Below are 26,103 nucleotides of genomic sequence, written 5' to 3'. Positions count from 1 at the left end.
CTACTAACAGAAAGGTTGATGGTTCGAGTCCATTCAGAGGCACCTGAGAAGAAAGCCTGGAGATCTACTTCTGAATAATCAGCCATGGAAAACACTATGGATCACAGCTCTTCTCTGGCACACATGGGGTTGCTGTGAGTCAGAGCTGACTTGATGGCAACTGGTAAGTTGAAACATCCCTTTGTTTTCAAAGCAGCTTTGAGGAAACAGCCTTTTTTTTTTTTTTTAAATTTCTGAGGGATGCCTGGGATGTCTGGGATGCCTTTTCCATTGACCCAATCAATCTAAATAAGCCAAAGGATGCTTCAAAAGCAATTCATTATGCATTTTTGTTGTTGTTTCTGTTAAATCAAGTCATTTAGGGAAAACATTCAATGCACAAGTTAAACCACACAGAACAACAGAAACAACTCAAGTCAGAGCCCACTGTGGATGCTGGGAAGGAGAGAGAGGCATGTGCCATTAAACATAAATTTTACAGATCTGTTGGCTTCTCAGTTCATAGTGTTCAACTCCCTGGCTCCTCAGCAGTTCCTTCTCTTCTGCTACAACTCGAACTTTCAACTGCGGGAAGTGGGCAGGAGAGGCAATGAAATCGTAGTGCTGGTCAAGATCCCACAGGTAGATGAGCGTATGCAGGGCAGAGGCTAACACCAGCAGCAGAATCAGGGACATCACCAGGCCAATCAGAATGGCTGGTGAAAATGAAGAGGCGCAATCTCGGGCCTTGGAAAACTCTTCCCCTTTGATGGAAAAGCCTTGGATCTGTTGGGAGAGAGAAAGAGCTGATGTGACATATTCTTTCTCTCCTAAGATCTACTTCCCAGTTGGGCTAGGAGTTTTGGACCCCTAATTAGCCAAATTTAAGACGAAATGATCATCTTTCCTAAATAATTTGAATATAAGATCTGACAAATATGGGTGTGTTTCTGGGTGCAGTGAAACTTGAATTTAAAGGACTTATCCAGGAAATCTGGGATGTATGGTTATCATAATTAACAGGCTCATGAAATTCAAGGCTCTAAAATAAAATCTTTTATTCTGATGCTCAGGAATATTCCAGTTCATCTAAAAGCACAGCTGCTGTGATAGCTCTAAAATTCAAAGGACACTCAAAATTTTTTGAGTTAGTATAACTTTCACAAAGAAGTTGAAGTCTAAGTACCTCCGCCTTTGATTCTATTGACAGGGATTAGACAGGAAATGTCTTGTGAGGGAGACTGTCATAATTCCCAATGAGGTAAAATCTGGATAATAAAAAAGCTAAAACTTATTAAAGGTTTTTTTATTTTATTTTTTTTAATGTCACTTCGATGACTAAGATGCATCTAACCTAAGCCATAGAGTTTTCAATTGCCTCATATGCAGATGAAAGTTGGATAGTGAAAAAGGAAGACAGAAGAAGAATTGATGTGCTTAAATTGTGATGCTAGTGAAGAATATTGAATATACAGTGAACTGCTAAAACAATAAACAAGTCAGTCTTAGAAAAAATACAGCCAGGATATCCCTAAGAAGTGAGGATGACAAGACTTTGACTCACTTACTTTGGACAAGTCATCAGGAAAGAACACTCGCTAGAAAATGACATCATGTTTGGTAAAGTAGAAGGTCAGCAAAAGCAAGGGGAGCCCTCAATGAGATGGATTGACACAATGGACTCAAACATACCAAGGATCATAAAGAAGACCCAGGATTGGGCGTCGTTTTATTATGTTATACATAAGATTGCCCTGAGTTAGAGCTGATTTGATATCAACTAACAACAGCATTCATCTGTCAGCTTGTCACACCTTGGTGGCTTGTGCATTGCTATGATGCTAGAAGCTATGCCACCAAAATTTCAAATACCAGTAGGGTCGCCCATGGTGGAACAGGTTTCAGCAGAGCTTTCAGATTAGGACAGACTAGAAAGAAGGATCTGGCAGTCTACATATGAAAAAATTAGCCAGTGAAAACCTTATGAATAGCAGTGGAACATTGTCTGATACAGTGCCAGAAGATGAGCCTCTCAGGTTGGAAGGCACTCAAAATATGACTGGGGAAGAGCTGCATCCTCAAAGTAGAGTCAACCTTAATGAAGTGGATGGAGTCAAGCTTTCAGGACCTTCATTTGATGATGTGACACAAAACGGCTGAAAACATGCTTTAATAATTGTAACATGGAATGTAACAAGTATGAATCTAAGAAATTTGGAAGTCATCAAAAATGAAATGAAACACACAAAGATCAATATCCTAGGTATTAGTGAGCTGAAATGGACTGGTTTTGGCCATTTTGAATCAAACAGTCATATGGTCTACCATGCTGCATATGACAAATTGAGTAACAATGGCATCACATTCATCATCAAAAGGAACATTTCACAATCCATCCTGAAGTACAACATTGTAAGTGGTAGGATAATATCAATACATCTACAAGGAGGATCAGTTAACATGATTTTATTCACATTTATGCACCAACCACTAAGACCCAAGATGAAGACATTGAAGATTTTTACTAACTTCTGAAGTCTGAAATTGATCAAATCAGGATCCATTGATAATTACTAGCGATTGGAATGCAAAAGTTGGAAACAAAGAAGAAGGATCAGTAGTTGGAAAATGTGGCCTAGGTGATAGAAAAGATGCCAGAGATTGGATGACAGAATTTTGCAAGACCAAAAACTTATTCATTGAAAATACCATTTTTCAACAACATAGATGGTGACTATATATACATGGACCTCGCCAGATCGAACACACGAGAATCAAATTGACTACATCTGTGGAAAGAGATGATAGAGAAGCTCGGTATCATCAGTCCAAACAAGGCCAGGCACTGACTGCAGAACAGACCATCAATTGTTCATATGCAAGTTCAAGTTGAAGCTGAAGAAAATTAGAGCAAGTCCATGAGAGCCAAAGTACAACCTTGAGTATATCTAAGTGAATTTAGAGACCATCTCAGGAACAGATTTGATGCATTAAACACCAAAGACCAAAGACTAGGCAAGTTGTGGAATGACATCAAGGACATCATACATGAAGAAAGCAAAAGATCAATGAAAAGACAGGAAAGAAAGAAAAGATCAAAATGGATGTCAGAAAAGGCTCTGAAATTTACCCTTGAATGTAGAGTAGCTAAAGTGAATAGAAGAAATAATGAAGTAAAAGAGCTAAACAGAAGATTTCAAAGGGTGGCTCAAGAAGATAAAGTACTATAATGAACTGTGCAAAGGCCTGGAGTTAGAAAACCAAACAGGAAAACACATTCAGCATTTCTTAAGCTGAAAGAACTGAAGAAAAATTTCAAGCCTCCAGTTGCAATATTGAAGGATTCTATGCGCAAAACATTGAATGATGCAGGAAGCACCAAAAGAAGATGGAAGGAATACACAGGAGGTAGTATATGATTAAGAACCAATGATACTGAAGAAAGAAGTCCAAACTGTACTGAAGGCATTGGTGAAAAATAAAGTTCCAGGAATTGACAGAATACCAGTTGAGATGTTTTAACAAACAGATGCAGCACTGAAAGTGCTTACTCATCTATGCCAAGAAATTTAGAAGACAGCTATCTGGCCAACAGACTGGAAGAGTTTCATATTTGTAACCATTCCAAAGAAAACTGATGCACTAGAATGCAGAAATTATCGAACAGTATTGTTAATATCACGCAAAGTAAAATTTTGCTGAAGATCATTCAAAAATGGTTGCAGCCATACATTGACATGGAACTGCCAGAAATTCAAGCTGGATTCAGAAGAGGATATGGAACTAGGGATATCTTTGCTGATATCAGATGGGTCTTGGCTGAAAGTAGAGAATACCAGAAAGATGCTTACCTGTGTTTTATTGACTCTGCAAAAGTGTTCAACTGTGTGGATCATAACAAATTATGGATAATGCTGAGAAGAATGGGAATTCCAGAACACTTAATTGTGTTCATGAGCAACCTGTACATAGGCCAAAAGGCAGTCATTTGAATAGAATGAGGGGATACTGCATTGCTTCAAATCAGGAAAGGTATGTGTTGGGGTTGTGTCCTTTCATCACACTTATTTAATCTATATGTCAAGCAAATAATCCCAGAAACTGGACTATATGGAGAAGAAGATGGCATCAGGATTGAAAGAAGACTCATTAACAGCCTGCAATATGCAGATGACACAACCGTGCTTGCTGAAAGTGAAGAGGACATGAAGCACCTACTGATGAAGATCAAAGACTACATCCTTCATTATGGATTGTACCCCAACATAAACCAAAAAAAAAAAAACCAAACCCAGTGCCGTCGAGTCAATTCTGACGCACAGTGACCCTATAGGACAGAGTAGAACTGCCCCATATAGTTTCCAAGGAGTGCCTGGCGGATTCGATCTGCCAACCCTTTAGGTTAGCAGCCGTAGCACTTAGCCACTAAGCCAACGTAAAGAAACAAAAATTCTCACAACTTGAATAATAAGCAACATCATAATAAATGGAGAAAACTTTGAAGTTGTCAAGGATTTCATTTTACTTGGATCAATAGTCAACACCCATGGAAGTGGCGCCCGAGAAATCAAATGACATATTGCATTGTGGAAATCTGCTGCAAAAGACCTCTTTAAAGTGTTGAAAAGCAAAGATGTTACTTTGAGGACTAAGGTGAGCCTGACTCAAGCCATGATATTTTCAATTGCCTCATATACATGTGAAAGCTGGACAATGAGTAAGGAAGGCCAAAGAAGAACTGACGTCTTTGAATTATGGTGTTGGCAAAAAATATCGAATATACAATGGACTGCCAGAAAAGTGAACAAATCTGTCTTGGAAGATGTACAGTCAGAATGTTCCTTAGAATCAAGGCTGACGAGACATCATCTCATGTACTTTGGACATGTTATCAGGAGGGAACAGTACCTGGAGAAGGACATCATGCTTGGTAAAGCAGAGGGTCAGTAAAAAAGAGGAAGACCCTCAAAGAGATGGATTGACACAGCGGGTGCAACAATAGGCTTAAGTATAACAATGATTGTGAAGATGGTACAGGACCAGGCAGTGTTTCATTCTGTTGTACATGGGGTCGCTATGAGTTGGAACCGACTGGAAGACACCTAACAACAACAACAACAGCAAGACCAACAATGTGCCAGACATACTTTAACTCATTTAACACTCACAAGACCTATGAGTAAGTACTCTTTTATCCCCATTTTATGGATAAAGTAACTGAAGCACAAAAAGGTTAAGCAACATGCCCAGAATCACACAGCTAATAAGTATTATAAAGCTGGAATTCACGCTTGGCAGTCTGGCTTCAGAGTCACTTCTTGGTTTATGATTCTACAGCTGCTGGTCCATTCTGTCTCTTCTGCTTCCTGTCTCTACCTCTTTATCAATCATTCTGTACAGACTTGGTACCACTTTTAGATAAGCCAGCCTTTCCTTTCATCTTGCCCAGACAATAACTAGAAAAGCTTTCTCATATGTGCATATGAAGTGGTTTAATTTCTTGAAATTAGGAGACACTAAGGACTCAGTCTAATATCTAAACACTGTCAAAGTGAAAGAAAAAGGGTTACAGTGCAACTAGTCTAAAACCAGCGTAATCATTTGTGGAAGGCAGTTCCACATTCAACTGCCTTTTGGAGTAATGACCCGACACAGGCTCACCTCATTCAGTCACTTAGTTGGCTTTCCCAAGTTGAATTATCTGTGAGTGCTTTAAATTTAAGATCTTTTTAAGGTTTTTATGATAAGTGGGATTTTTGTCATTTTTCTGTTACAATTATTGTGGCCACCTGTACTGGGTTGAATAGTGTCACTCCAAAATTCATATCCACATAGAACACGTGAATTTTACCTTACTTGGAAATAGGATCTTTGCAGATGTTACCAAGTTAAGATGAGGTTGTACTGGATTATAAAACCCATTGCCCTCAAGTTGATGCTGACCTATAGCGACCCTATAGGACAGAGTAGAACTGTCCCATAGGGTTTCCAAGGAGCAGCTGGTGGATTTGAACTGCTGGCCTTTTGGTTAGTAGCCAAGTTCTTGACTACTGTACTAACAGGGCTTGCTGGCTTATTAAAAAAAAACAACCCAAACCCGTTGCCATAAAGTCTAGTTCGACTCATAGTGACCCTATAGGACAGAGTAGAACTGCCCTATAGATTTTCCAAGGACCACCTGGTGGATTCGAACTGCTGACCTTTTGGTTAGCACCCATAGCTCTTGACCACTATGCCATCAAGGTTTCTCTAAATCCAGTATGACTGGTGTCCTTTTAAGAAGAGGGAAATTTGGACAGAGACGTAGACACACAGAAGGAAGTGTACCTTGTGATGACAGATGTAGATACTGGAGTGATGATGCTACAAGCCAAGAAATGCCTATGTTTTCTGAAAGCCACCAGATGCTAGGAGAGAAGCATGAACAGATTCTTTCCTAGAACCTCAGAGGGAGTGTGGCCCTCCCAACACCTTGATTTCAGATTTCTAGCTTCTAGAATGATGAGAAAATAAATTTCTGTTGTTCTCAGTTGCCAATTTTTGGTCCTTTGTTATGCAGCCCTAGGAAACCAAGGTAACACCTACAATGGTTAAGGTTATATATAAATTGGCTAGGCCATGATTCTCAGTGGTCTGGCAGGTATGATGTAATCACTGTCCATGATGTGATCTGTTGTGAGCAAAGAATCAGTTGAAAGCAGAGTTTCCTTGGCGGTGTGGCCTGCATCCAATATATATGGATTTTCTGACAATGCTCTTCCTCTCTCAATATTGCATTCGACTCGCCATCCTCTGGCCTCTGGTTCTTGGGATGTGAGCCAGCAGCCTGCCATCTTATCCGCAGATTTTGGGATTTGCCAGCTCCCACAGCACCGTGAGCAAGCAGCCTACCATCTGACCTGCCGATCTTGGGCTCATAAGCCCCTGCAACCACGTGGGTCAGAAGAAGCCTCCAGCCTAACACATAAGCCATGGATTTGGGACCTTACAGCCTCCACAACTGTGTGAGCCATTTTCTTGAAATAAATCTCTCTGTATATATATTTATATGTATCCATATCTTAATTATCTAGTGCTTCTATAACAGAAATATCACAAATGGATGCCTTTGACAAAGAGAAATTTATTCTCTCACAGTCTAGGAGGCTAGAAGTTTGAATTCAGAGCACCAGCTCCAGAGCAAGGCTTCCTCTGCTCTGGGGGAAGGTCCTTGTCATCACCCTTCCCTTGGTCTAGGAGTTCCTTAGCACAGGGACCCTGGGTCCAAAGGACAGGCCCCCTTCCTGGTTCTTCTCTTTTTTGGAATCATGAGGTCCCCCTGTCTCTCTGCTCGCTTCTCTCTTTTATATCTCAAAAGAGATTGACTCAAAATACAACCTAATCTTATAGATTGAGTCCTGCCTCATTAACATCATAGAGATAGGATTTACAACACGCAAGAAAATCACATCAGATGAAAAAATGGTGGACAATCACACGATACTGGAAATCATAGTCTAGCCAAGTTGACACACATTTTGGGCTGGGGGGGCACAATTCAATCCATAATAATATACTTCACTGGTTTTGCTCCTCTAGAAAACCCAGCCTAAGACATCACCGATTTTGCCATAGAATTTAGAGACTTATTCATCCAATTATCTGTGCTCTATATTGAACCCGTAACAAGTTCTGGAAAAAATCTCTTGGCCTGGCTTCTGGGATCCTTGGTCCACCCCCTCTATGAAAAAACACAGGTCTTCTCTTCAGGCTAGTGTCTGAAAAGTCAAATTTCTGAACAACATAACATCACCTCATATTTGCTGCTGCAAGACAGCCAAAGAGAATGTCCTTTGATTGACTGCCACTTAATTCTTCACAAGACCCAGTTGAGAATGGTCTCTGAGGAGAATGTCTGAAGGATAAGTTGTCGATTCACTCTTTTGGACTAGAGGTTGTAAACATGCTGTATCTAGTCCATAGGTGAGTTTTGTTTTTTAGCCCAAAGTTTGGAGTATCCACAAAATTTCCCATAAAAATCCAGATTGCTGGCTTCTATTGAAAAGTCAGAAGACTCAGCAATGCTGGGCCTGCATTCCTACGAAGCAAAACATCAGCTGGAGTTGAATTAAAAATGCCCCTTGAGATGGTGGCTCTACTTTGCCACTTTCCCCACTTGGTCCACTTCATTCATTTACCTGAGGTATCTGAGTTTTCCAAGCACATTATAATCACTCAATTCTTTATTTCTGGGATAAGCCAGATAAGCAAAGCTGCAGATGTGGACAGCATGCTTTTGTACACCTACTTCAGCCACCATTATCACCACTACCATTTTTCTCCTGGGCTGAGCTTACATTCTGCCAACTTCTCACGTTAAGAATGTTTAACAAGGCCATTACGACATGCAATGCTGTGTTTACTGCAAGCATGCTGTTGAGGATGTGGGTTGTTGTTAGGTGTTATTAGGTGCCATTAAGTCAGTTATGACTCACAGTGACCCTATACACAACAGAAAAACACCACCTCGTCCTGCACCATCCTCACATTTGTTGTTATGCTTGAGCCCATTTTTAAGGCCACTGTGTCAATCCATCTCATTGAGGGTCTTCCTTTTTTTTTTTTTTGGCTGATCCTCCTCTTTACCAAGCATGATGTCCTTCTCCAGGGACTGATCCCTCCTGATAACATGTCCAAAATATGTGTGACGTAGTCTCCCCATCTTTGCTTCTGGTTGTACCTCTCCCAAAACAGACTTGTTCGTTCTTTTGGCAGTCCATGGGATATTCGATATTCTTCACTAACACAATTCAAAGGCATCAATTCTTCTTCAGTCTTCCGTATTTATTGTCCAGATTTTGCATGCATATGAGGTGATTGAAAATACTATGGCTTGGATTAGGCACACCTTAGTCTTCAAAGTGATATCTCTGCCTTTTAACACTTTAAAGAGGTCTTTTGCAGCAGATCTGCCCAATGCAATATGTCCTTTGATCTCTTGATTGCTGTTTCCATGGTTGTTGTTTGTGGATCCAAATAAAATGAAATCTTTGACAACTTCAATCTTATTCCCATTTATCCACACATCTGTCAGTTTGTCATACTATGGGGGCGTGTGTGTTGCTGTGATGCTGGAAGCTATACCACTGGTATTCAAATACCAGCACAGTCACACATGGCAGACAGATTTCAGCTGAGCTTCCAGACTAAGACAGACTAGGAAGAAGGGCCCAGTGGTCTACTTCTGAAAATAAATAACCAGTGAAAATCTTATGAATTTGCAGATGTGGGTACAAATACCCAATGCCAGGTGTTATAGACTGAATTTCATCCCCCCAAAATGTGTGTTGTATATCCTAACCCCTAAGGTATTCTTTGTTATGTTAATAATGCCATATCAGTGTAAGATGTGCCTTAAACCAATCACTTTTTAGGTATAAAAAGAGCAGATGAGGCACAGAATCAAGGAAACACAGGTGGGGGAAGATAGATCACCAAGGAATTGAGGAACAGAAGCTGAAAAGAGACAAGGGCCTTCCTCCAGAGCCAATAGAGTGAGGAAGTCTTCGCCTAGCTCTGCCTCCCTAAATTCAGACTTCTAGCCTCCTGAACTGTGAGAAAATAAATTTCTGTTCATTAAAGCTACATACTTGTATTTCTGTTACAGCAGTACTACCAAACTAAGACACCAGGGATGGATGCACTCCTCAAAAACAAATTTGCAGTAGACTTAGGGACCTGTGAACATGTAACTGGGTAGGAGTCTTTCTTACGCTGGATGCTCTGAGGCTTTGGAGGCAAATTTTACTGTGTCAGCAAGGGCAGACAGATGCTTCTGTGGTTTTGTGGTTTTGTGCATTGCACCAACCTCACCGTGACTCTAACTGATCTTTTCTTCCTTTGTCTTTTTGTAATCCCCATTACTTTGCCTATTTTTTCAAGTTATTTTTCTTACATTATTTATGTCAGTTACCTTAAGTCATTTCTGGAATAAGGTGAAGATACAAACCAAAAAAAACCAAACCCAGTGCCGTCGAGTTGATTCCGACTCATAGCGACCCTATAGAACAGAGTAGAACTGCCCCATAGAGTTTCCAAGGAGCGCCTGGTGGACTCGAACTGCCAACCCTTTGGTTAGCAGCCGTAGCACTTAACCACTACGCCACCAGTGTTTCCAAGGTGAAGATACAAATCATTAATTACCCTTTTCTAATTAAGGGAAATTATGCATGAATTTTTCCTTGTTTTCATTATTCCTCACTTCCTTCCCCGCCTGTTCCTTCCTTTTAAAGGAAGAGAAATAGGAAACAGAAAACATATATATATATGTATATAAAAACCCATTGCTGTTGAGTCGATTCCGACTGATAATGACCCTCTAGGACAGACTGGAAACCCTGGTGGCTTAGTGGTTAAATGCTACAGCTGCTAACCAAAAGGTCAGCAGTTTGAATCCGCCAGGCGCTCCTTGGAAACTCTATGGGGCAGTTCTACTCTGTCCTATAGGGTCGCTATGAGTCGGAATTGACTCGACAGCCCTGGGTTCTGGAGGGCAGAGTAGAACTGCTCCATAGGGTTTCCAAGGAGTGGCTGGTGGTTTCGAACTGCCGACCTTTTGGTTAGCAGTAAAACCTGTGAAAGCCAGAACCTATATAAGGCAGAAACTTTTCAGAGAAGGAAAATTCAAATATTTTCCACTAAAATGAGCGATAGAAAAGTAGTAAGACTGCACCCAGTTAAAGGCAGAAAGCTTTTGAGACCTGGAAAAACAAGGCAGGCCCATCAAGTTCCAGTTCTCACAGGTTTCACTGTATATAATTTGTGTGTGTAGTGTGTGTGTGTGTTTTTGGAGCCAGGCATTCCAGAATTCAAACTTTACTTCTACTACTTACCAGCTACATCACTTTGAAAAGTCACCTGATTTGTAAAACGGGACTAAAAACAACTATCTTGCAGCATTTTGATAAATAAGTTTTGAAGACAAAGTATGTAAAATGACTACAGCAGCACACACAGACAGAGGGGACTCAGCTACTGTTAATTCGTGCCTGACATAGTCCTGAGGGTTTCCACATATATTAGGCCATGTTTTCTTTGCATCCATAAAGGGAGATCAGAAACTGAGAGAAGTAGCTTGCCCAAGTAGGAATATGAACCCAGATATATCTGACTCCAAAACACAAATTCCTACCCCAAAGTGAAATGAATACACAGATAGATAGATAGGTAGGTAGATGATAGATAGATAGATACAGAGAGATAGAGAGAGAGATAAAGTGTGTGTGTGTGTGTGTGTGTGTGTGTGTGTAGAAAAGGTTGCAAAGTGCCCATGAAAGAGACAAGCAAATCCCTGCCTGCTCTTTCAGTTAGTTTTAAGACCAAATTAAGCTTCTTTTGCAATTAAACAGGGCAGAAAAACCTGCCAGAATGTCTCAGCCTGAGATTTCGGTGGTGAAAAGAAACGTGTTATGCCCCCATTCCTTTTCGAAAACACTTTCCAAAGAATCTTGGGGATATTTTTGACTCCCTGGCTGACAGCTCCATTCCTATGCTAACTGCCAAAGCTGTCACTCAGGCTACAGATGCACCTCTTATCTGCCCCCATAGGATCAGTGCTCCACTCCCCCAAAGGAAATAAAACAATTATCTGACAATTCCTCTCCCCAGAAGGACCTCTTACTCCAGGAAATGTCAGTCACTGGGCTTCATGCCACAGCTTCACTGGGGCTTGTGTGGCTGGCATTCCTCACTGATAATTATTAGTGACGGGATAAACCTGAATGTGAAAGCAAACCCTTAGGGAAGAGAGGGGGGGGGAAAGGACACAGGAGAGGGCATACTCTATCCCATTTCATTTCATACCTTACAAGATAAAGATAAAAACACTAATATTATTTTTATTATTTTAAAGGCACCTTCTCCTCTCTTGGAGCTCTGGTGGCACAGTGGTTCAGAGCTCAGGCTACTAACCAAAAGGTCAGCAGTTCAAAACCCTCAGCTGCCCCTTGGAAACGCTATAAAGCAGTTCTACTCTGTCCTGTAGGGTCGCTAGGAGTCTGAGTTGACTCATTGGCAACGGGTTTCTCTATTTTCCTTAAGCGTCTATGTTCCAGGTGCTTTCAACCAAAGACTGAACTTGTTTGGCACCAAAAACACAGGTGTACTGAGGAGATGTTTTAGCTATTTATTACCTGGAAATCAATGAAAGTGACCTCCCACAGGCTTGGGATACCATCCGGGTCTCTGGGCAACAAGAGGGCATCATACCGCTGTAGGTTGCTGACGTGCTGGCAGTAGTAGGAGTAACGTGACGGAGCATACATGCCAGTTGCATTAAAAGTTGCTTGGACTGAGTTATTGAAGATAATCTCAACTCGGTGTAAACTAAACCAGCTCTGGACTGACAACTTGTTATTGGTGAGGACAAATCTGAAAATAATTATAAAACAATATTACTCCCAAAGCACTTTTGGTGTGTTTGCTGACCCAGGATATCGTCTATAAGCAGTGCAAGGGCTCCCTCTTTTGTCAGGTAGTATAACTGGCTTGGGGAGAGGTTTCCCTTGTCTGGTTCCAATGAGAGCCACCTGGTGGGAGGAAATGACAGCAAATGACAGGGCATCCCGCAAAAGTGAGCAACATAAATTCCTACAAAAGAAAAAAAAAAAAAAAAACTTGTTTTTCTTTTCCTTTTTTAGAATCAACAATTATGTGTTTATCATTTTTTTAAATTGTGTTAAGAAAAAAAACGCATACAATATCCAGTATACCAGTTGCCTTCAGCTGCCCTTCCCTTAGCTTTCCTCTAAGTGATGAAAGCATTTATGAGGGGAAAGAAGCAAAAGGGTCCTTGCTAGTCTGAGAGTGCCTCCTTCATTATCAGCACCTTCTCCAGAATGACAGAATCTTTTTAGTCAGACTAAGGAAGAAGAGACCCTAAGCGGTGCAAATGGTTAAGCACTCCACTACTAACTAAAAGCTCAGTGGTTCGAATCCACCCAGAGGCATCTCGAAAGAAAGACCTGGTGATTTGCTTCCAAAAGATCACAGTTATGAAAGCCCTATGGAGCACAGTTGCAGTTTGTAACATATGGGGTCACCATGAGCCAATGGCACCTGCTCTTAAGGAAGAAAGGGAGTCCCTTTCTTTGGAGACATGTCCAGATAGACTCGAACCTCCAACCTTTTGGTTAGCAGCCAAGTACATTAACCATCGCATCAGCCAGGGACTCTGTACATGAATAGAAAATTGGCTAAATAATTATGGTTTAAAATATTAGTAAAAGCTCTTACTATGTGCCAGGAAGCCTTCTGTGTTCTTTTTATGTATTATTTTATTCCATCTTCACCACAACACTGTGAGATAGGTACTATTGTTATCCTCATTTCCCAGACGAGGAATCTAAACTATGAGGAGATATGTACTCATCAAAGGAGTAAGTACTGGAGCTGGGTTTGGAATCCAATCTGAGGATGGAGTCCTTACTCTTAACCGTTTTGGAATGGAATGTTCTTTGGCCATGAAAAAATTATAATGTACATATGTCATGATCTTTTTCTTCATTAAAAAATGTATGACTGCATAAAGAAAAATCTGGAAGGGCAGATAAAAACCTTAATAGTGATTATAACTGGTAGATGGATTATGGGTGATTTTTAGTTCAGGATTTTCTGATTTTTCCTTTTAGAGTGAATATGTATTACTATATTATAGTTTGGGCGCTTTCAGAAGCTGACCATGAGATAAGGATGTGAATACACGAAGTATTTTTGGGAGGTGAGCCCAGATTTATTTGGGAATTTATTCATTCAACAAATATATAGAGTGAGAAGTAGAAAAATGACAGAGCAAGGGGAGGCAGCCAGTAAAGGATAGGTTATTAAACCAGTTTCTACTGTGGGCACCTGGGGCTTAAGCCCCATGGGGAACCCTGGGAGCCAGAGTAGAGCACATGCCTCTGAGTTATATCATCTGAGGGTGAGGGAGCTGGCGTGTTTATACACTTCAATCTTTGATTGAGGTTTTCTGGGGTAGGGTGGAATGCAGCGGACCCCTTTGGCCAGAGAAAGCCTTATGCAAAGAGATGTTGGCAGTTGAAGTTGAGCTGGTAGGCTGTGGTGCTCTCAGATGGAAAGGCCCGTGGGTATATAGACAGATCACTGTCAGTGTCTGCCACATATGAGGTTAAGTAAAAAAATATTGCTACAAAAACACAGAAATTTTATTAAACAAAAATATCAAAATGTGAAGCTATTACTTCTCGACATAACCTCCATCTAGGTCTATACACTTCCGAAGGCGGTGTTTCCATCTCTCTAACCCTTTCCCGAAGAATTCTGTGCTCTTCGATTTACACCATGTCAAAAACAGCAGTTTTGACATCCTCAAGAGACACAAATCACGTTCCTTTTAAGTGTTTTTTGAGTTTTGGGAACAAAAAGAAGCCTGAAGGGACCAGATCAGGGCTGTAGGGTGGATGGGGTAAGGTTTCTCAATGAAATTCTCATAGGAATTGCTACCCTCAAAGAATGAGCAGGTACATTGTTATGATAGAAAAAAATTCCTCAGTGCAAATTTCCTGGCCTTTTTCTCACCAATGCAGTTTTCAATTTTCTTAAAACTTCTTCATAATAAGCCCTTGTGATCTTCCTATGTCCTTGAAGAAAATTTATCAAGATTACCCCTTTGGAATCCCAAAAAAACAGTCACCATGACCTTCTGAGAGGTCTTCCTCTCTTGGCTCATATTTAAGGTCTTTCCAACCATCCTTAAAATGCTTGATCTATCTAAAGACTCTCATTTTATGTGGGAAAGCACTCCCATAAACTTGTTGCAAAGCTTCAATGATTTGGGAAGATGTCCACTTGAGTTTTGCTAAAAAATTTATATTAGCCCTGATGTCAAAATTGTTTTTTTTTCCTGGCACAAAAAACATCCTTTTTTTTTTTTTTTTTCCTGAAGGCATCATAACAAGACTAAGACAAGTGTATTACTGAGAGAACTTGCTTACAGCCAGCCACTGATTGCAGAGACATATTTAAACATACTTTGTTTGGAATAAGCCCATGCATGTATGAATTAGGACCCTAGTAGCAATACTTTTTGAGGTACCCTTATACCTTTATCATCAGAAAAAAAAATAAAGCCATTTTATATTTGGAAAAAAAAGTGCTATTATGCATAAAAGGAGCTCTGGTGGCACAGTGGTTAAGGGCTTGGCTGCTAACCAAAAGATCAGCAGTTCAAACCCACCAGCCACTTCACAGGAGAAAGATGTGGCAGTTTGCTTCCATAAAGATTACAGCCTTGGGGCAGTTCTACTCTGTCCTGCAGGGTTGCTGTAAGTTGGAGTTGACTCAACAGCAATGGATTTGGTTTGATTTTGGTTTACTATGCATAAAATATGTTCCTCATTCTGTATTGAGCAGATACGTATGTATTTGGTAAACTTACAGGCTTCTGTTTTTCTTATAAAGTTGCTCTGAGAGAAGAGGGCTGCATTTTCTAAATGATAACCAATGAAACACTAATGTCCCATGATATGCTAGCAAGTGTTCTGGAGAAGAAAGCTTTCCAAGCTTAAACATGTAAAACACCAGGGTAATCAAAAGTACAATACACAACAGAATTCCCTAAGAGCAAGTCTTCTCAGAAACTTTAACACACAAATTTACACTGTGAATCTCCAGGAGGAGGCATGGTGTGCAGGTTTTCCCAAACACAGTTGACCACAGGACCCCTTTTCTCTGGAATCTTATAAATATTTTTACAGCGGCTTATGAAAGATTACCCCAGCATAGCCTGCTGGTTTCCCAAGTAATTTTTAATGACACAAATGCTCGTTATCACTAAAAATTGGTGTCCTTTGGGAGACACTATATTTTTATAAGAAAATTAAATGCCTTCAAATTGGTTTTTTGTTAGTTTTGTTTTTGTTTGTTTTCCATCAGCAGCTCCTGAGTTCAGATAACCACTGTTGGGAGATGTGTCCTTCCATAAATAAACACAGAAAAATGTAGGCCTGGATTGACTGTCTGCTGGGAAATTCAGGCAACAGAGGCTTTGTCGGTATGAAATGATAAGTATGATCCATTGTAAGGAACTACAGAAATTAACTATAAGCCAGAGCCTTGGCTCCTACAGCTTTATTTATATTTTATTCTTGCTCATGGGAAAAAGGTATCACATTCTTAGGTTCATGTATTTTCTAGGTCTGTAATTCAGGAGATGGGGGAATAAAATAACTATGAATGATAAAAACTAGAGGAAAAATTATTACAGGATCCTTTAGTAATACCACTGACTCATCAGTGGAATTAGGTACATGTGGCATTTCACATGTCACACTATTTGGCACACAGCAAGGCCTTGATACCTATGTGTTGAATGAGTAAATTATATAGAGCTCATCTGAAGTGCTGAAGCTATGATACTTCAATGTGGTATCCCTGTTGGAAATATAATATGTTTACACATTTTTTAGTCTTAAAACCTACCTTACATAGAGACCTTCAGAATTTTCACCATCACCAAACTTGAGAGACAGCCTAAGAAAACAGACACAGCACAGTCCATCAAAATAGGAATGAACTTTACTAACACTACACACTAAAATTGACTCAAAATGGATCATAGACCTTAATGTGATATCTAAAACTACAGAACTTATAGAAGAGAATGTTTTTGTAATTGTGGGGTAAGCAGTGGTTTCTTAAATAAAACACAAAAAGCATGAACCATAAAAGAAAGTGATACATTGGACTTCATCAGAACAAAAAACTTCTGCTCTTCAAAAGACACTGTTAAGAAAACAGCAAAGACAAGCCACAGAATGGGTGAAAATGTTCACAACACATATACACAAAGGACCTACATCCAGAATACATAAATAATACTACTAACTCAATAATAAAAAACCATTAAGACAACCCAATTAAATATGGGCAAATGACTTGAATAGGCTCACAAAGGAAAATATACAAATAGCCAATAATTACGTCTTAAGATGTTCAGCATCATTTGTCATCAGGGAAATAGAAAATAAAACCACAATGAGATACCTTGGTATACCATTCAGAATGGTTGTAACTTAAAAACAAGACAAAAAAATCTGACCGTTAGGTTTTTAATATCCATATTTATTCACATAATCCTGAAAGTGAACACAAGATTTCCTGAAGCAGACACAGATTAATTATTACGCATAGCAATAACCACATCAGTTCCCCTTTTAAGCCAATTCTTCCCCTTTCACAATGTGATGAGGGCCAGATGTCATCCTAAACATATTGGGATTTATAATAAAGGTGAGAAACCCCAAATGTATGAATCTGGGAGTTTATGTAGGAGAGGGATAGCCATCTCCTTTGGCTTCTGAAAGAGTGAGATCTTTGCCCCCTTAATTTAAACAAATTGTCCTTGGAAGGAGAAGAGGAAAGGATCCTGGGTTCCAACCCCGGAATATAAGTAAACACAATGAAACCAAATCCCTTGCTGTTGAGTCTATTCTATTGCAACCCTATAGGACAGAGTAGAACTGTCCCATAGGGTTTCCAAGGTTGTAATGTTTAGAGAAGCATATTGCCACATCTTTCTCCAATGGAGCAGCTGGTGGGTTTGAACCACCAACCTTTCAGTTAGCAGTCAAGTTCTTAACCACTGAGCCGCCAGGGTTCCTTCAGAATATAAGTGGGGTTTTATAATCCTTTAAGCCCATTGCCATCGAGTTGATTCAGACTAGGAGCAAATAACTCCACCATGAAGGACAGAGGCAAGGGTTTCAAGTCTCACACTTCTGATACGTAAATGAATGTTTCCAGGGGGAAGATAAGACAAGCCCTTCTAGGTTTACAATCTCTGGGAAGTTTCCGTGATCCTGGGTCTCTATACCCCTTAAAGTGTAAACCCATGCCTCTGAGGAGGTAAACCTCATACTAACTTCCAAGGCTTATCTTTTAACCCTAGTCAAATTTGTTCAGAAAATACTAAACATACATAAATGTAAAAAATATTTTCTCTGCAGTAACCCACTGCAATACCACGTCCTGTGAGGACTTGCAGTGTCTGGAATTCTCACACAATGCTGGCAGAAAGGTAGAGGGCACAAGGGGATAACCACTTTGGAAAGCGGTTTGGCAATTTCTTAAAAAGTTAAACATACGCATACCATATGATCCAACCATTTCATTCCTAGGCATTTACCCAAGAGAAATGAAAATATATGCCCAAACAAAGACTTGTACATGAATATTCATAGCAACTTTATTTGAAATAGTAAAAAGCGGGGGAAAAGCAAATGTCCATCAACAGGTGAGTAGATAAATTAATTGTAGTATATCACACAATGGAATACTACTCAGTAATACAAAACTTTAATACATGTAGCAATGTAGAAGAATATCAAATTCATTTTGCAAGAGTATACATTATATGATTCCATTTATATAAAATTCTAGAAAACACAAACAAATCTACAATGAGAGAAAGCAGATCAGCGGTTGCCTAGAGGTGGAAGCAGCAAGAAGGGTAGATTACAAAGAGGCATTAAAAACTTTTGAGAGTGATGAAAATATGTGTTAATTTGATTATAGCAATGATTTCTTGGGTGCACATATGTCAAAATGATCAAATTTGTACACTTTAAATATGTGCAGTGTAGTGTACTTCATTTATGTTTCACTAAGGTTGAAAACCCAAAGGGTCAGCAGTGAGAATCCGCCAGGCGCTCCTTGGAAACTCTATGGGGCAGTTCTACTCTGTCCTATAAGGTTGCTATGAGTCGGAATCGACTTGAAGGCACTGGGTTTGGTTTTTTTTTTTTTTTTTTTTTGGTTTAAGCTTGAAAAAATAGGAATGATAAGCCAGTAAATAACTGAAATGAGAAAATGTAAGAAATTTAAATGCACAAAGGATGAAGCCACTATGTGGCATTACAGACTTCAATGTCTAGAAGTTGTAGCACCCCAATGAACATTATAAAACCAAAAAAGCAAAATTAGATGTGAAATATCCAATTACAGGCTTGAAAGAATTCCACATATACATGGTCTCATTAATTTGGCCATACTAGGGTCACTATGAGTCAGAATCAACTTGATGGCAGTGGTTTTTTTGGGAGGTGGAGAGGGGGGAGGGTTAATAAAGAAAATTAATGGTTGAGCTAAATTTATCTTAATATTATTTATTGGTAAAAGGGAGTATTTCTGAAATAAACCATATAAATAAGATTGTTGAGAAATGATTTTATTTTCTAACACTAGAAGCTTATACACTTTAGAATACTTATTTACAATTGATAAGCTAATTTAGTCATTAAGGCATGTCTTCAAGAGGACCTTTCCCTAAGAATATTTTGATAGTCCGTTAGAAATTACGTAAATACTTTAAAGAAATAAAGTACACCTGTTGAATAGTATTTTATAGATTTGACTGGTCACCTACTCTAACAGGACTTTCCCTAGTTCATCCAGGGTATCAGAATATCGTGGCTACCTACAAACTGGCTCTGCAGAAAACGAACTCAAGCACAGCCACCTGTGCCCATCCAATTTCTGTTCCCGTCTCCTAATGGAACAGCTTAATGGCCTCCATGTTTCTGACCTTCAAAGATCTTTTCCCCAGAAGTCGTGGTTTCAATGGAAGCTAGTTAACATTCTCTGCTTCAGAATAAAGAACTTGAGGCCTGATTTCAACAAAATAAATTCAGCAGTCCTTCACTGAGGAGCTTTTAAGTGCCAGGTACTGCACCACAAATGGCAAGCAAAGGAGAAATACAATCTAGAGTGAAAGTTGCTCAAAAACTGGAGTTCCTTCCACTCTTCCAAACTCCCTACTCTCCCACATTTAAAACTGATTCTGAATTCTTCAGATTACAGTTGCCTAAATTCAAACTATACACAGATGCTGGGATTATGCTCTATTTGTAGGGCTTTCATTATTTAAAAAGACTTCCGTAGCCAAACTCTCTGCCAACAATTTGCCTCTCCCCAAACATTTTATTACCAAGAGCTCAAACACAGTCATCTTTTTTAAATCCATGCTTTTGACCTTACATGGTTATGTCTTTTCTTGAGTTTGTTCTTCCAGCAACTCCCACTCTGGTTCTTGAGAACATAAGATTTCCTTGCCAACATAGCAAAGGCATCTCACTAATCTGTGCAGTTCACAGGAATCAACAACCCAAAGCCTCAGCAGCTGGCCCTTGAGCACCAGCATCCTGGGAAGTTTCCCTCACATCCTCTTTTGGTGGAATTACAGGATGCGTGCACCTGAGCAGGACTCCAGGCCATGGAGTCTGCACACTCAGGCTCACACCTGAGTACAACTCTAGGGTGGTGACCAGGAAGACAAAAAGCCAGGTCCTGTCATTTCATTAATTTGTGTACTATGAAAGCCAAAGTTTACCTAGGCCTCTCCACCAGGTAGACAATATTTTATTTTAGTTATCATTAGTAAGTCAAGAAGATAATACTACTTGAATAAACCCGTTGCCTTCGAGTTGGTTCTGGCTCATAGCACCCTACACGACAGAGCAGAACTGCCCCATAGGGTTTCTTTTACGGAAGCAGATTGCTACATCTTTCCTGGCTGCTGGGTTCGAACCACCAACATTTCGGTTACCCGTGCTTAACCACCTTTCAATCAGCAGCCAAGTGCTTAACCACTGTACCACCAAGGCTACTTACTACCTTAAATGTTGTTGTTGTTGTTAGATGCCATCAAGGGTTTCCAAGGAGCGGCTGGTGAATTTGGAACTGCCGACCTTTTGGTTAGCAGCCAAGCTCTTAACCACTATACCACCAGGGCTCCACTACCTTGAATACCAGTGGAAAGTTTCTCAAAGACCTTAAGCTTACGTTTGACTTTCACTACCCTGTGAAGTAGTGTTCAACGGGAGGAGGTAAAAAGACTTTTAAAAAGACACTTTAGACCAGCCCCAAGCTACATGGCGTTGTTAGTTGACATAGAGTCGGCTCCAACTTAAAGCGACCTTACGGAACAACAGTAATGTGAAGAATAATGGAAATTGCGCCAGTGAAGACAGCACAGGGCTTAGCCGTAGTAAGCACTCAAGGCCTAATTGATGCTGTTAGTTGCCATGGAGTTGACTGTCACTCACAGGGACCCCGTGTGTGCAGAGTAGAACTGCTCCATAGGGTTTTCAATGCTATGAACTTTCAGGAGCAGATGGCCAGGCCTGTCTTCCAAGGTACCTCTGGCTGGATTCAAACCTCCAATCTTTTGGCTAGTAGTTAAGCTATTAACTGTTTTCACCACCCAAGGCCCAATAACTACAATTAATAGATGCTATCTTTTTTTTTTTTTTATCATCTCTGTGTGACAGATGATCCCAAGGCTCTTGTTTGTAAAGTCACACAGCTCATGGGACAAGTTTTCTTTTCCTTTCTCCTTCAAAATTGCAGCTCAAGGCTTGAATTTTTTCTTCAGTTCATTCAGATTGAGAAATGCTGAGTGTGTTGTTGCCTTTTGATTTTCTAACTCCAGGTATTTGCACATTTCATTATGATACTTTACTTTGTCTTCTTGAGCTGCTCTTTGAAATCTTCTGTTCAGCTCTTTTACATCATCATTTATTCCATTCACTTTAGCTACTTGACCCCTAAGAGCAAGTTTCAGAGTTTCTTCTCACATCCATTTTGGTCTTTTCTTCCTTTCTTGTCTTTTTAATGACCTCTTGCTTTCTTCATACATGATGTCCTTAATGTCACTTCACAACTCGTCTGCCTTCAGTCTTTAGAGTTCAATGTGTCAAATTTATTCTTGAGATGGTCTCCATACTCAAATGGGATATACTCAAGGTCATATTTTGGTTCTTATGAATCTGCTCTAATTTTCTTCAGCTTCGCCTTGAACTTGCAGTCAGCCCCCAGGCTTTTTCTAACTGATAATATTGAGCTTTTCCATCATCTTTTTCCACATATGTAGTTGATTTGATTCCATCTGATGAAGTCCACACGTATAGTCACCATTTACATTGGCTTAAAAAAGGTATTTGCAAATGAAGAAGTTGTTGGTCTTGTAAAATTCTATCGTGCGATCTCCGGCATTGTTTCTATCACCAACGCCATATTTTCCAACTACCTATCCTTCTTCTGTGTTTCGAATTCAAATCACCATAATTACCAGTGCATCTGGATTGCATGTTTGATCAATTTCAGACTGCAGAAGTTGGTAAAAATCTTCAATTTCTTCACCTTTGGCATTAGTGGTTGGTGTGTGAATTTGAATAACAGCTGTACTAACTGGTTTTCCTATAGGCATATAGATATTATCCTATCACTGATAATGCTGTACTTCACAATACATCTTCAAATGTTCTTTTTGACAATGAATGTGACACCATTCATTTTCAATTTGTCATTCCCAGCACAGTAGACCATATGATTGTCTGATTCAAAATGGCCAATACCAGTCCATTTCAGCCTACTAATGCCTAGGATATCAGTGTTTACATGCTTCATTTCATGTCTGATGATTTCCAATTTTCCTAGATTCATACTTCGTACATTCTATATTCTGATTAATTAATGGATGTTTGCAACTGTTTATTCTCATTTTGAGTCATGCTGCATCAGCAAATGAAGATTCCAAAAGCTGGACTCCGTCTACCTCATTAAGGTCAATTTTACTTTGAGAAGGCAGCTCTTCCTCAGTCTTATTTTGAGTACCTTCCAACCTGTATCAGACAATGTTCTGCTGCTATTCATAAGGTTTTCACTGGCCAATTTTTTTCAGAAGTAGACCACCAGGTTCTTCTTCATAGTCTGTCTTAGTCTGGAAGCTTCACTGAAGCCTGTCCACCATGGGTAACCCTGCTGGTATTTGAAATACACATGGCATAGCTTCCAGCATCGCAGCAGCACACAAGCAACCACAGTAAGACAAACTGACAGATGCATGTGGGTAAACTCCCTAATGCCTAGTAAAAGCCATGGTATCATGGCTTTCGCTACAAATACCCTAGGGTTAGGAAAAATGGAATCAGGGATAGCCAGTCAGCCATGGACAGGCAAGATTATCCCCAGGCAACCAGCCTCTAGTGCAACTCACCAATAAGAAAGAGCCCTGTAGGGAATTACTTATAGCCTGAGGAAAAAGTCCTGAGCTCTCAGCAGTTGCTGCAGTCTCTCTGATAGTTGTGCTATAACAGAATCATTGAATCTGAGAGACGTCTAGATGCTTAAACTTACAATTTCCTAGATCCCTAACAAAAGATAGTCATTCTGAATAGCTAAATACTTACTATAACCTGTACATATATATTAACATAATCCATTTTACCCACCATAGAGAATTTTAAATGACAAGGTCAGAAATAAAAAGATGTTTCCAGACAAAATATATAAAGCCAAAGTACATAAAGTATATGAACCACACACACACACACACACACACACACACACACACACACTATGCTATGGCTTATACACAGCAGCCTGTCCATCTAAACCAGGCCAGAACAAATACGCAGGATCTTTCAAAAGCATCCATTTTACCAGCAAATGTTGAAAGGAAGGTTTATAGAAAACAAGTGGGACATGCCAGATTTCCTCCCACTGGACCAAAACAAATAAAAGCAAAGAATTTTGCTTGGATGACTATAAAGCAGAGAAAGGCAATGGAAATTGGTTTCCTCTTTGAATGGGTTATTTTTTAAGCTGCTTATCTCAAATCAAAACTAATTATTGTAATCATTTTGAAATGTCCTAAAAATTTCTCTGAAATTTGGTCATTCCATGATATCCCTGCACATTTGCAAACAGGCAATGTTCTGCAACTTCAGGACACCCCTTTTATGGTCAAGCATGTTCCCAGGCTAGAGTCAGGCTTCTCTGTTTCACCCTCTAGATTATGTGTGACCCTGCTCTTAGGTATGTACTATCTTCTTGATGAATCAAAATCGTTTGATATCTGACTTTTGGGACTGGTATCAAGACTGAAATCTTTTCTGTTTTTCAGAATGAGTTTGGGAACCCTTGTTTTCAGGACCCTCATTTTCCACAAGTTAAGACAATTAGCCAAAGAGTTCAGAAGGAAATTGCTAGAAAATTAACAGTTTTTATTTTTCTTTGAATTAATTTCTGGCTTATTCTTTCTTTTTAGACTTTAAACACTCCCCAAAGAAGTGTTTCAAGGTCATATACAAAGGAGCCTACTTCTCTTTTCTTAAATGACAGAAAGCTGGATCCACACAGTTCACAACCACAACAGCCCTAAGGACTTCTTCAATAGGATGGATCAACTTACGTGGCAGTTTCTTCACTGCAATTTGAGTTGCCAGAGTCCACTGTGCCCTTCTGGCCAAGTGTTTCATCTGTAAGGTCCATTCAGGTCTGATTCTTAAATTTAATTGTTATTCTTTTGGCCCAGAAGAGAATGCAAGGAATTCTGTGAACGGAGACATTAACTGGACTATGATGGCTGAATGCATTCCAAGGTCTTTTTCCTAAATGTCCTTGTTTGCTCAGATTGTAGTTGAAAGCCTAATTAGCCAAATAAAAGAAGTTTAAGGGGTGAATTTTTTTTTCCCATGGCACAAAATTCTTCCTATAAATAAAAGAACTAATTCATAGCCTATTGAAACTCTGATCTGTCTAGCTCCAGTCCATGTTTTGTGGGCCAGAGGACATTGGCTGGGACCAGATCATAGCAAGCCTAAAATGATAGGTATACCTGAAAGGTATATTAATCCTATCCCACAAAGCACCAAAAATGGAAAGAACTAAATTATAAAAACAAATCCTTGAAAATAATATCAGCCACATAGACTTTTAAAAATTTGCCATGCTATGAAACTCTAGTAACAGTAAGCTCTTTAGTAAGCAGTATCATAAAGCCCAAATCACCTAGGACTTTAAGGGTTTTAAATTAATGTGTCAAACAAAGAACAAAGAAGTTTCTAGAAGTCAAGCATAATTCTCTAGGCCATCATTGTCCAATAGAACGTTCTGTAATATTGGATATAGTCTATATACTGTTCAATGCAGTAGCCACTAGCCGCATGTGGCTATTGTGCACTGGAAATGTCACGAGTAAGACTGAGGAAATTAATTTTTAAATTTATTTAATATTAGTTAATTTAAATTTAAATAGTCACATGTGGCTAGTGGCTAGTGGCTACTCTATTGGGCAGTACAACTCCAGACAATTGAACACACATGAACTAGCAAGGCACTCTAACAGCATTCTATGTATTATTTCAGGAAGCCAAACTTCAGGAAGCCCAAGAAACTGCATTTCAGTACCTAACACTGGAGGTCACAAAGGCAATCCATTATATGAAAGATCTACTCATCTAGATCAAATATAGGAGTCGCTGGGTTGCGAAAATGGTTACACACTCGACTACTAGGCACGAGTTTGGTGGTTCGAACACAACCAGAGGCTCCTTGGAAGACAGTCCTGGCAGTCTGCTTTCAAAAGGTCACAGACTTGAAAGTACTTATGGAACTCAGTTCTACTCTGCACACATGGGATCATCAAAAGTCAGAATCAACTGGACGGCAACAAACAACAATAGACCAACTATTCTGTAATAATTGCTCCAGGGTAAATACAGATAAAAGAAAAAATTAGTCAACAGGCAGCAGCCCTCCAAGCTCACTGGTAACCAAAGATAAACGGTTACTATAATGATCCTGTCTGGAAAGCAACAAAAGTAAAACTGAATATTAAAAAAAAAAAAAAAAAAAAAACCGCTGCCGTGGAGTCCATTCCGACTCATAGCGACCCCATAGGACAGGGTAGAACTGCCCCATAGAGTTTCCAAGGAGCGCCTGGCGGATTTGAACTGCTGACCTTTAGGTTAGCCCATAGCACTTAACCACTATGCCACCAGCGTTTCCAAAACTGAATAGTGTAATGAAATTATAAGAGAGCAAGGAAAAGTAAGTACTTTGGGTTTTTTCTAACTGTAGGATTGCCATATTTGTTCAAGCAAATACATTAGCTATTAATAGAACTATTATTTATATTTTTACAATGTCTCTGACATGACAGAAACATATTTAAATCTATTTTTCAAAAGATACAATCTAGTTTCCTGACATATCCATACCTGTGCGATTGGTATCGCTGTGAAATTCTGGCTTGGGTTCATAGATCCATTATTCTGTTCATCTGTC

At 39.6% G+C, this 26,103-nt stretch overlaps 1 protein-coding gene across 1 annotated transcript; it reads right to left on the bottom strand.

Annotated features, from left to right (window-relative positions):
- Nucleotides 1-259: 259 nt before the first annotated feature.
- Nucleotides 260-26,103, bottom strand: LOC100676693 (V-type proton ATPase subunit S1-like protein). The gene is given in 5 exon segments (XM_023545601.2): nucleotides 260-765; nucleotides 12,150-12,387; nucleotides 16,456-16,506; nucleotides 24,227-24,462; nucleotides 26,037-26,103. Coding segments are annotated over 5 exon segments (870 nt in total). The 5' UTR covers nucleotides 26,079-26,103; the 3' UTR covers nucleotides 260-462.

This window comes from Loxodonta africana, chromosome 2 (genome assembly GCF_030014295.1).
Source record: "Loxodonta africana isolate mLoxAfr1 chromosome 2, mLoxAfr1.hap2, whole genome shotgun sequence".
In the NCBI taxonomy this organism is placed as follows: domain Eukaryota; kingdom Metazoa; phylum Chordata; class Mammalia; order Proboscidea; family Elephantidae; genus Loxodonta; species Loxodonta africana.
This window is presented reverse-complemented; position numbering and strand designations above follow the sequence as displayed.